Source organism: Rhamphochromis longiceps, linkage group LG22 (assembly GCF_057381845.1).
Source record: "Rhamphochromis longiceps isolate RC_006_pf linkage group LG22, R_longiceps_female_GT1.1, whole genome shotgun sequence".
NCBI lineage: Eukaryota > Metazoa > Chordata > Actinopteri > Cichliformes > Cichlidae > Rhamphochromis > Rhamphochromis longiceps.
Genome location: NC_140577.1, coordinates 36,050,700 through 36,063,199, shown reverse-complemented (window position 1 = coordinate 36,063,199; position 12,500 = coordinate 36,050,700). Strand labels below are relative to the sequence as shown.

Below are 12,500 nucleotides of genomic sequence, written 5' to 3'. Positions count from 1 at the left end.
ATTAGTAACTAACACGTCGGTAAGTCTGGCACTAAACCTGTTAAACCCTCCGTCACTGTGTGCAACGCGGCTCCTGGTTTGGTGTCCAGAGACGTTGTGAATATGAGCAGAGAGCTTGTGAAGGCTGAATGAGTTCTCTGCTCTGTCACTTTGCTGAGACAGGAACCAGCAACACAGTCAACAGTCATGGATGTGCCGTTTATCAAAAGACAGCTGCACAGGACTACAGCTGGAGGCCGCCATGATCACAGCTGATTTACTCTGCTGTTGCATCAGATCACGTGATGCAAGCTTGACATCAGGGGCGACCGTGGCTCAGGGGGTTGGGAAGCGCATCTGTAACCGGAAGGTCGCCGGTTCGATCCCCGGGCTCTCTGTCCTGGTCGTTGTGTCCTTGGGCAAGACACTTTACCCTGCCGCCTACTGGTGGTGGCCAGAGGGGCCGATGGCGCGATATGGCAGCCTGGCAGCTGTGGCTACAACTGTAGCTGCCTCCACCAGTGTGTGAATGTGAGAGTGAATGAATAGTGGCCTTGTAAAGCGCTATATAAATCCTATCCATTAGTATTATTAGTATGCAAGCTTGACATCAGACTACAGGAAAGACTGAGCTCCACGTGTTTGAGTTACCAGTGCTTGTAACAACATTTCTGTGCCTTCCAATGAGCCGAGGTCTTTGATGAGGCTGTGGTTCCACAGGCCAGGTAATCAGATGTTAGACAGCACCTTATGTCTGTTTGTGTAAACATGTCCTGTACACCACTCTCACAGACGACCCATCTGTGCCCAGCAATATCTCGCTTCCACTCAGAGTCTGACGTTTACAGTCAAGCAGCTGACTGATGCAGGCTTTTTAAGAGCAGTGCTGATATCTGGCGATTCAACCCTCTGTATTCCTGTTAGAAGGTTCCAGTTTATTTTGACTTACCTGACCGTCCAAAGACAGATCTGTTGGACCTATTCAGGATGTCCTGACACACAGCGCATCAAACGTTTTTGCATGCAGCACGCTAACAATGTGACAGGAGGAAGTGTTGTGATTCCCGTCTGAAGGTTTTCAAAAATAAATTCTGGCTGAGACCTGGTCAGAGCCCTTCCCCCACACTGAATACATACAGGATACCGAGGCAGCTGACCGCCCGCTCATCACTGTCACAGATAGTTTTGCTTTTGCACAGCTGTCCTGCTGAGTGTGCCTAAAGCCTGGCTGTGCAGTCTTTTATATTATGAGTTTCAGAGAATTCATTTACCTGCCATACTTTTCAACATGTGACAGCCAACACGTGGTTAAACATGTCTGCCGTTTGTTCTTGTATTCCAGCTGACCCTCTGGTTGGAAGCATCGCCACACAGTACCTGACCAACAGAGCTGAGCACGACAGGATAGCCAAACAGTGGACCAAGCGCTACGCTACATAGAGCAGCTCCAGGACCCCAGCGCCTCCCCCAACACACACACACACACACCTCCTCTCTTCTGGAATCTATGGAAGCACACCCGCCCCTGTCATCCACCCCCCCCAACCCCCGAGATACAAACTGTTATTTGTTCCATGCTGACTTGAAAAGCTTCTTTTTTATACAAAGAGTCTATTGGGATTGTATTTTCCAATACACTGAATGTTGATATGGTCATGAAAAGCTTTAATACTGTTATTGTTCTGTTGATGTTGTTGTTCTTATTGTTGTGGCATTGTTTATAACATTGTTGCCACCCGTGTCATTCTCTTTATCTAAAAGCGTGTGTGATGAATTCCTCCCGTTTCATGTGATGTAAAAATGTTCATACTGAGTGAGTGCATTTCATTTTGTTTGTGTTTTCCAGCTCATGGTCAATATTAGTGCATGGCATCAGGACATGTGTTCATGTAGTGGACACGTAGTCCCGATATTTCTGTTCAGGCAGAACTGTGGCATGGAGTGAGCCCATCATCATGTATGACAATAGTGCTTAGTTTGCTGTACACTTAATGCCTTGTGAGAACATACATACTCATCGAATACTCAATAAAACACTGGCTGTCATGTGACACAGCTTCTCTCAGTCTGTTGTTTTAATTCAGCACTGCGTGATGTCAGCGCGTGCTCGTCGCTGTGACCACTTCCTGTCAGAAACGAGCTGTCAGAGGCTCACCGCAGAGACTGAATGATTAGAAGGTGAGAGGTAATTCCCCTCTGGGTCAGATATGATTGTGGCATCTGATGCAGTGTTTTCAGTCACTTTCTAGTAACGTGGATCCGTTCTACTCGCTCACGCAGTACAGACTCGTTTGTTCCCGAGTCGGTCACAGCTGTGCACTTATGTAACCGTGTGTCTTACTTCCTCTTTGTGCTGTTAGACAAAAATTTCGACAACACAAAGCGTCGTGACTGAGTGCACGTTCAGCCTTTATGGCAAAGACCTGCGTCCCGCAGTGCTGCTGGTCACTGATGTTCTGTCTGCGAGCCGTTTGAATCAAGTGAAGGCGGAGCAGCACCTCCTTACCCCGAACTGTGACTGCAGCCGTTCATCACCAACAAATTAACTCCAGAGCAAAAAGCACAGCTAAATACTTAAAGGGGAACGTCCTCATCTAAGTTTGTGCAGACGCGGTTAACAATAAAGTAATCCTGCATGCTGACACATTTACTTTCAGACTGTAGTCCAGGGCGAGCTTTCTTTTCTTGTTCCCAGTGACGTGTTTGGAAGATGCTCCGACCACCACACGTCAGGTCAGTGACGTCTGCGCTCCCTCTGCAGTCCTCCTCTGACACTCAGCTGACTCGAGATGAAAACAGTGGACTTGTCATGTATTTGTCATAATTCAGAACTAAAAGCAAAACAAATCTTTAGTTGTACTTTTCCACTTTTATTATTTGCAGTGTTGACTTGTGCCGTGACTTGTTTGTGACGGCACTATTTTACTTATTTTATTCTTCCTTCCTTGTGTCCTTGTGTTGATAAAGACTTTAAAGTCCTCTCAGAGAGCCTCTATGCTGACAGTAGGTTCTAGCTTGATTCGTTCTAAAATCATATTTTCTCAGTCTGCAGCTGTGAGCACAAATCCTGAAAAGCATTTTGTTTTAAACACTATTTAACCACCTTTGAGGTTCATGCTGCTGTCAAATCATCAAATCATCTCTATGTACTCTAAGGAGCTTGGAAAGAAAAGTGTCTGGACTTTGAGTTGCTTGAGGACGTTTCACCTCTCATCCGAGAAGCTTCTTCAGTTCTAAGGTCAAATAGTGGAGAGAGATTTAAACCTAGTGGGAGTTTCCGTTCTCTTCAATGTGCACAGCGCAGTCCAGGAAAGGCAAACAGTCGTCCTTTGTGTCTTCCTGGTGAACTTGATGTTTTTATCCACAGCGTTAATGTGCGCAGTGAAGGATTCCACTTCTTGTGTCTTGATTTTGACCCAGGTGTCGTCCACATATCTGTACCAGTGGCTGGGTACTCTTCCTTTGAAAGAGCCAAGAGCCTTCCTTTCCACTTCCTCCATGTAAAGGTTGCTACAATAGGTGACACGGGGAGCCCATGGCACAGCCATGTTTTTGTCTGTAGAAGCCTTCGTTGTATTTGAAGTATGTAGTGGTGAGGCAGAGGTCTAACAGTGTGCAGATCTGATCGTGGTGAAGTTGGTCCTGTCCTCCAAGGAGCTGTCTTCTTGTAGTCGTTTTCTGACAGTCTCCACGGCCTCCGTGGTGGGTATGCAAGTGAAGAGAGAGACTACATCAAAGGACACCATGGTTTCATCTGGATCCAGGGGAAGTTTCTGGACCTGGAAGTCAGTGGAGTTCTTGATGTGATGTGGGGTGTTCCCCACAAGTGGTGCAGGATGGCAGCAAGGTGTTTTGAAATATTGTAAGTGGCTTATGCTGCTGACAATGGGTCTGAGTGGGACACCTTTGCATTCATACTACTAACAGCCCTGATGAACTCACATACTCAAGAGTGACTGCTGTGCACGCAGGTGATGTTGTGATTAATGCTGAGGTCTTAGGGGTAGACATTATGGGCCAGGTGTTATCATGAAAGTACTCTACCTGGATTTAAACAAGGACATGAAAAGCTGAATGGGGCTTGCACAGCTAGAGGTCTGAGTGTGACAGTGGAATGCTTTTGTGTTTCCATGGTTTGCATAGACGCTACAAAGCATGGCTCAAAGTGATGGAGTGTTCTCCTTTGGTTTCACAGCTGCCAGGCAATAAAACCTTCTAGTCCAAATCCATCCTTTAACTATCAAACATCCCTCATCTGTCTCCACAGCTATGAAATGTCTCAGACAAAGATAATAACTTAGAGAGAACACAACAAGATATTTATGTGCAGATCAGATCAAGATATTCAACAACAGCACGTGTGCACAAGTAAACCATCCAAGTTGTGCTCTCAGTGTCAGGGGAACAACAGAGAAAAAGGAGACGGAGCATATGGGAGAAGGATGCAACACATAACAGCAAAGCTCATTGGCTAACAGAGCTGAGAGGAGACCACAGCAGCCTCCCTGAGCAGGCTCCAGCAAACCGTCACAGTGACAGACATCCAAGAACGGGTCTCCAGCATGAGGACTTGGACAGCATCTTCAAAGAAGAACCTTTCATGTGCAGTGAAGATATTTACCTGTGGACACCTTAAAAATGAGGACTGACTTACTGTGATTCAATTTGTGACTCCAGCATTTTGTGATTTGTATCTGCAACAGTTCCCACGATGCCTTTTTATAGGCCAAGTACAGTTCAAATGAGTGTGTTTGGAGGAACCTGAATAAATCTACTGGGTGAACAGTGGGTTGGATTACAGTGAATTACAGGCGCAGCCGTCGCAGTAAACTACAGACACAAACACTTGTTGATGACAGAGCTACATCCAGCTTTGCTTTGTGCGCGAGGCCCTGCTTTTGGTTTCTGTGGGAAATTCACTTGTTACAGCAGCACAGTGGACTAAAGGAAAAGCTGAGTGAGAGAAATATTAGAAAAAGTAAAAACAAAATAAAATAAATAAGAAAAATAGTGTGATGGTTACTTTATGCAGTCAAATGCACATTGTTTCTTTTTATAAGTATGTAATAATAATAATATGGATGTATTTTTAAAAAGCAGCAAGCTGATCTTTTTGCCACCTCCTCCCATTATTCACGCACCGCAGATGTAATGTTGTGAAGGAGAGGTGTGCACACACACACACACACACACGCAGTGAAACGTAGGTGATCAATAGAAGTGAAAGGCCAACGTTGTTCTTTGAATAAATAAGAGCCTCGACTCCAAATAAGATTACATGGATGTGTAACATGTTGGAGGCAATAAGCAGATTATCACCATGCTGAACAACACAAACTCTACATGGCACAGTTTTGGTGGAGGGGACCTGATGTTGGCTCTCGTCTTAGCGCTTTCATTCTGAATATTCACAAACACGTTTATAGGCAGACAGAGCTATGGAACGCCAGGACTGCCAAAATGAAATAAATAAATATATCATTAAAGAATTAATTAAATGTGTCAATAATTAATTAAAATGTGAAATACATAAATAATTAGGACCCCAGAAAAGGAGGAAGCTCTGAAAGACTGTTATGACACCACAGACTGGGATGTGCTCCTGAGCCCACATGGTGAGGACATAGAGGGGGCGACACACTGTCTTACAGACTACCTCAACTTTTGTGTGGACACAGTCGCCCCTGCTAAGACGGTACGGTGTTATCCTAATAACAAACCGTGGGTAACACAGGAAGTCAAAGCTGTCCTCAACATGAAGAAGAAGGCTTTCAGGAGCAAAGTGAAGGAGGAGATGAAAGCAGCACAGCGGGAGGTGAAACGCTGCCTGAGGGAAGCAAAGGACACCTACAGGAGGAAGGTGGAGCAGAAGTTGGAGAGGAACAATATGAGGGAGGTCTGGAATGGTGTGAAAACCATCACAGGCCACAACACCAAGAAAGGCACAGTGGGGGGGGGACTGTGGAGAAGGCAAACGAACTTAACAACTTCTTCAACAGGTTTGACCAGCCCACAACCCCCCCACCCTCACCCTCACCTTCACTACAGAGTCCTCTCCCCACTCTCCTACCTCCCTCGCTTCCCCCCCTTCCTGACACCATGACACCCCCCTCCTCCAATCCCTCTCTCAGCAGCAAGACATCTCCCCCCCTCCCCTCCTCCCAAACATCTCCCAGTGTCACAGTGGATCAGGTCAGGAGGCAACTGAGGAAGCTTCGCCCCAGAAAGGCAGCAGGCCCAGACAAGGTGTGTCCTAGGATGCTAAAGGCGTGTGCTGCTGAACTTGGGGAGCCGCTACAACGAGTCTTCAACCTCAGTCTGCGACTGGGGAGAGTGCCCGCCCTATGGAAGACATCCTGCATCGTCCCGGTCCCCAAAAAGAACCGGCCCAATGAGCTGAATGACTTCCGACCGGTGGCACTGACGTCACATCTTATGAAGACTCTAGAGCGGCTCTTCCTCAACTTCCTCCGACCACAGGTACAACATGCCCAGGACCCACTACAGTTTGCATACAAGGCGGGTGTCGGAGTGGAGGATGCCATCCTGTACCTCCTACACAGAGCCCACTCACACCTGGATGAGGGAAAAGGCACGGTCAGGATCCTGTTTCTTGACTTTTCTAGTGCCTTTAATACCATCCGGCCCTGTATGCTTCAGGAAAAACTGAACAGGATGGAGGTGGACCCCTGCCTGGTGGCTTGGATCTCCGACTACCTCACCGACAGACCACAGTACGTCAGGCTGAAGGACATCACGTCTGACACAGTGGTCAGCAGCACAGGAGCACCACAGGGAACTGTGCTGTCCCCTCTTCTCTTCACCCTGTACACCTCTGACTTCTGCTACAACTCTGAATTATGCCACATTCAGAAGTTTGCAGACGACACAGCCATCATGGGGTGTATCTGGGATGATCAGAAAGAGGAGTACAGAAGTCTGGTGAGGAACTTTGTCGCATGGAGTCACACAAACCACCTGCAACTCAACACCTCAAAGACTAAGGAACTGGTTGTGGACTTCGGGAGGTCCAGAGAAGGTCCACTGCCGGTTCAGATAGAGGGGGAGGAGGTGGAGGTGGTCAACAAGTACAAGTACCTCGGGCTGTGGGTGGACAATAAACTGGACTGGTCATGCAACACAGAGCACCTGTATAAAAAAGCCCAAAGCCGACTGTACTTCCTCAGGAGGCTGAGGTCTTTTAACATCTGCAGGAAGCTCCTGAGGATGTTTTACCAGTCGGTGGTTGCTGGAGTACTTTTCTATGCTGTGGTGTGCTGGGGGAGCAGCACAGCAAAGAAGGACTCATGCAGGCTGGAGAAACTGATCAGGAGGGCTAGCTCTGTGGTCGGCATGAAGCTGGACACTCTGGTGACAGTGGCAGAGAAAAGGACATTAAAGAAACTGATGGACATTATGAACAATGCTGGGCATCCTCTGCACACGGCCATAAACAACCAGAAGAGTCTGTTCAGTGACAGGTTGCTTCTCCCAAAGACAAGAACTAACAGACTTAAAAACTCCTTTGTCCCACACGCCATCAGACTGTTTAACTCCTCTCTGGAGGGGAGAGGGAGGGGAGACAGGGGGACAAAGGAGGGGGGACAACTAAGCTGTAGTGCCTCTTCACCTCACTGTGCAATACCTTTGTAAATAGTCAACGGTGCAATAGACTCAATACTTGAAATGTGCAATTCATTCACTTGTATTTTTATTTTTTATTCCTATTTATTCTATTTATCCCCTTCGTATATCTTATTTATATTTGTCTCTGTATTTATATATGTGTGTGTGTGTGTATATATATATATATATATATATATATATATATATATATATATATATATATATATATATATATATATATATATATATATATATATATATATATATATATATGCTGTGCTTTTTTGGAAATCGAATTTCCCAGAGGAACCCACCCGAGGGATTAATAAAGTTCTATCTTATCTTATCTTATCTTAATTAATTGAATTTGTCAATAATTAATTAATTACATGTGTCATAACTATTTATTTAATTAATTAATTCCAATTTTAATTAATTATTGCCACATTTAATTAATTATTTAATGGTGTATTTAATTAATTCATTATGGCAGTCCTGGCATTCCATACAGAGCAAGCTGGGGCAGGACGTGCAGCAGGTGAGGCTGGATAGAGACGGAAGTGTGCTAACAAGTGAAACGTGTGTGGAGAAGATGGAAGGAGCACTCCGAGGACCGATGAAGGTGGAAAATGAGAAGTGGAGCACGGATGGAGGACATTTAGTGAATCGGGATGTGCAGAGGATTAGTAAGGAGGAAGTGAGGGCGGCTGTGAAGAGCATCGACAGTGAAAATGTGGTTGGTTCAGGTGACACACCTGTGCAGGTACGGGGATGTCTACGACAGACAGAGTGGAGTTTTCTACCCACAGTTTCGGGGAGTGAGAGGAGGCCTGCAGAAAAGAAAAGAACTGTACCGGTGCTGATTTTCAAGAACAAGGGTGATGTGCAGCTAGCAAACCATAACCATGAAGCTGTGGGAGAGAATTAATGAAGGGGGGTCAAGACGAGAGGTGACGATCCGTGAGCAGCAGTCAGGCTTCATCCAGAGAAACACTACAGATGTCAGGGATCCAAGAGAAGAACTGTGGAGCTGTGTGAGGAAGTCCGGAGTGGCAGAGCAGTCTGTGTGGACAGGATGTACGAGGAGGGCGAGAGGGGATGAGGTGCGTGGCAGGAGTGACAGATGGGTTGAAGACCGCTGAAAGGAGCAGCCAGAAGAAGATCATTTACTCAAGTCACCACAAACTAATTACAGTCTGAACGTGCAACTCTACAGATCCCTGAAGACCTTCAGCAGGATGTTTTTGTTTACTTAAGTGCTCAGGATGATCATTTCAGGATTTAAAAAGAGAAAGTCTTGCGATAGTTTAGAATGATGCTACAGGTGGAGAAAATGATGCAGTACGGTTCATTTACGCTGTTGTTGGCTTAAAAGTCTAAATATGTTGAGTAGAAATATCTTCAAATTAATCTTAAAAATGCTTTTCACACAGTACGAGTGCACCTAGTAGTGGGTCTGATGTGTTACCATCTGCATACTGATCATTCCAGGCAACATTTTTCCAGTCTTCTCAATTTTGGTGAAGCCCAAAGTTTTGTTGTCAGCTGACAGGAGCTATGAACTGTCCTTTAAATGAACTCAGTGCAGCCGTTCTCAGGCTGAACATTAACAGTAGACAGGTTTTATTAATTCAATTCAATTCAGTTTTATTTATATAGCGCCAAATCACAACTGAAGTCGCCTCAAGGCGCTTCATAGATACAGAGAAAAGCCCAACAATCATATGACCCCCTATGAGCAGCACTTTGGCGACAGTGGGAAGGAAAAACTCCCTTTTAACAGGAAGAAACCTCCGGCAGAACCAGGCTCAGGGAGGGGCGGGGCCATCTGCTGTGATTGGTTGGGGTGAGAGAAGGAAGACAGGATAAAGACATGCTGTGGAAGAGAGACAGAGATTAATAACAGATATGATTCAATGCAGAGAGGTCTGTTAATACATAGTGAGTGAGAAAGGTGACTGGAAAGGAAAAACTCAATGCATCATGGGAATCCTCAGCAGCCTACGTCTATTGCAGCATAACTACGGGAGGATTCAGGGTCACCTGGTCCAGCCCTAACTATATGCTTTACTACCTGAAGGCACAGTAGTAAGGTGTGCTTGGGTTCTTACATCATTTCCGTTAGTACATAACTAATCCAAATGTGGAACATCCACGTGTGGATAATAACAGTAAATATGCTGCATGACAGTGGAGACGCGTGCAGGGCAGCAGTGATAAACTGGTTCATGGACAGGTAATGGCTTTCTTTCCAGATGAATGTTAGACAGCTTCTGTTATGACTGCATGACAGAAGCATAACAGCATCCTTTGTCCGGTGTGTCCATCATCCTCCACTGCACATGTCCAAACCATCTGAGCCTTGCTTCTCCAGTGTTGAATCGGTCTATTTAAACCTAAAACAGGATCTTTTTGTAAACGCCACAAAATAGTTTTATGCCAAATACTTTGGGCGCATAATCCAAACCAACGCATGCGTGAAAACACCGAATAACGCAGAAGATTTCTGGCAGAAAGCCAAAATGGAAACTCCGCCGACTAGTGGCAGCTGCGGGACGAACACTTCCTGTCACAGGCGCGCTTAGATCCATTGCGAACGCCAAGTTGTTTTTTGTTATTGTTCGCAATAGTACCAGGAAGTACACTGTCAGAACCTACAAAATAAAAGCACCACATCTCAATTGGCAAATCCAGCTGTTGACACCCCATGACGGGTTGAAATACACGTACCAGTCATTTTAGGCCAAGCAAAAAGATGAACCCTGTGTATTTGTAAAAATTAAAAATATAATGTCAATGTGTAGTTTAAGCAACATTTTGGAGTTGCAAAATTAAAATAGTACTACCACTACTACTATACCTACTACACTACTATTACCATTATTATTATTATTCTTTTTTAAAATTATTATTATTATTAGTGGTAGTTGTAGAATTTCGCACTTTTGCTGCAGAAAAAGGTTTTTGTCTTTAAGGGGTCCCACTAGAATGGACCTATACAGTACTGTATGTTGTAAAGTGTGTGAATAAAATTATAATAATTAACAATACAACAACTTTTGTATCTTTATCGTCTTCATTTTAATATCATTTTTGAAAGGGTCATATAAGATATTATACTTCTAAGGATAAATATGCACTATCTTGTTCTTGTGCTGATGCCTTTTCGTGTGTTTTCTACAGTCATTGTGTGTGACCAATTATTCCCATGAGTTTAATGTGCTTTTATTTTGTAGACGTCGGCGGGAAGTTCCCGTTTCCGTACTGTAGCGCGTGAACCTGACGGCGGCGAGTGTAGTCAGGCGGCGGAGGGACACGCGCGTAGGCTTTGCACACACACACACACACACACACACACAAAGAAAGGTATCTAACAGGAGATATTTGTGTAACGGCTCATAATATTGTAACACTGTGTGTCGCGTGTATGTTGCGGAGGGCGTTAGTCTGACAAATGCGCCCTTTAATCGTCAGAGGAGAGTTTAGGACTGTGTGCATCCTGTGGCTGGGTCAGTGTCGACGGATGTAGCTTTAAAATGCGAGGAAAAGCTTTGAGCGAACGGCGGGTTCTGTTTGTTTCTTTCTGACGTCGTAATGTGAGGCCTGAGAAGCAGCTCGACAGCCCGAAGGAGCTTCCTGACTCCTTTATCCGAAAGTTCCCCGCAGCTGAACATTGTTGCGGTGTAGCATCGGGGTTCGACTGCGACATCGCCCCGCCGATGCGTTTCTGCTTTTCCACTCACGGGTCGGTGTGAGGTGGTGTTTTGGTCCCTGGTGTTGACCAGAGCCGGGCCCAACTGCTCCATCAGATGTTTCCTTTGTCGCTGCCCAACGAGCTAAAAATAACAGGCAACATTAGCTCAGGCCGCAGAGGTTCCTCACACGGAGGATTTAAACTAGTCCAACCAGTTTACTCGGCCAGTGTCGCTCCAGGCCTGAGCCGTAATGTGATGGAGGCAGCCATGGCTGCACACTAGAGCTTTACAGTCCATAGATAGAAAACGCCAACCTGTTACAGTTAACGCGTGTATCCTACGAACATTTCAGTGCAGTTAGAGCTTGAACTCAGTGGCAGCCGTGGACGTGTTAGTGGACCGTGTCAGCTGTAGTAGGTGGATTTAATACGTCAGAGTCCTGCAGCAGCTCGAATAATTTCGTTTTATTATGAAATATCATTTTAAATGAATGTTCATTTCCCAGGCTCGGTATGTCGGATGAAGATTCCCGTGCCAGCACAAGCTCTTCCTCTTCTTCCTCTTCGACCCATCAGCAGCAACAGCAGGAGGCGAACCCCCCAAAGAAAAAGGACAGTAAAGCCAGCATGAGCAAAACCTCCAAACATCTGTCCACCAGTGCTAAGAGGTGAGTGCAGTGATGCTGGGTGGAGTAGAAGAGCGGCGCCTGTGATGTCACACAAGATAAGCTGGCAGCGTGGAAAGTTTGACGTGACTGTTGCAGGCGTGGGTTTGTGGTGATCTTTGCAGAGTAGCTTCGTTTCTGGTTATCGTCATTCCTCTTTGTGGACTTACAGTAACGCGTTTTACTGACTCCGATCTGATTTTGCAGAATTCAGAAGGAATTGGCTGACATCACCTTGGACCCTCCACCAAACTGCAGGTGAGTCGTTTGTAACACCTGGCTCTCTGACGTGTTTCTCGTGTTTTATCTTCTCGAATAAAGACTTTATGATCTGTCACAAGTTAGTTTTTCACTGCACAGAATTCTTTAGTCATGTTCATGTCGACGTCTGTGTGCGAGAGTGGAATAAAAATAAGACCTGTTTGTGGGCTAACAAATGATTGATGAGCACTTCCTAATTAGATCCTCTTTCTCAACTGTCTTATTTGTGGTCGTTGAACAAGAAAAACCAACTTCTAACCTCATGATTATGTCAG

General features: G+C 45.4%; 2 protein-coding genes across 6 annotated transcripts in view; both read left to right on the top strand.

The window, feature by feature from the left end:
- LOC146644440 (ubiquitin-conjugating enzyme E2 E2-like) overlaps positions 1 to 2,044 on the top strand; it is a 67,683-nt gene extending 65,639 nt beyond the window's left edge. Inside the window, exon 6 of the mRNA XM_085395143.1 lies at positions 1,322 to 2,044. Coding sequence (XP_085251269.1) covers positions 1,322 to 1,419 — 98 coding nt within the window. The 3' untranslated portion in view covers positions 1,420 to 2,044. The remainder of the gene's footprint in view (positions 1 to 1,321) is intronic.
- An 8,794-nt stretch (positions 2,045 to 10,838) lies between these two features.
- The window catches only part of LOC146644439 (ubiquitin-conjugating enzyme E2 E1-like), a 16,010-nt gene continuing 14,348 nt past the window's right edge, over positions 10,839 to 12,500 (top strand). The window contains exons 1-3 of one of the 5 annotated variants that reach the window (XM_085396425.1): positions 10,839 to 10,926; positions 11,806 to 11,967; positions 12,172 to 12,222. In XM_085396425.1, coding sequence (XP_085252551.1) covers positions 11,813 to 11,967; positions 12,172 to 12,222 — 206 coding nt within the window. In that variant the 5' untranslated portion in view covers positions 10,839 to 10,926; positions 11,806 to 11,812. The other 4 variants (XM_085396424.1, XM_085396427.1, XM_085396423.1 and 1 more) reach the window with 4 other exon arrangements.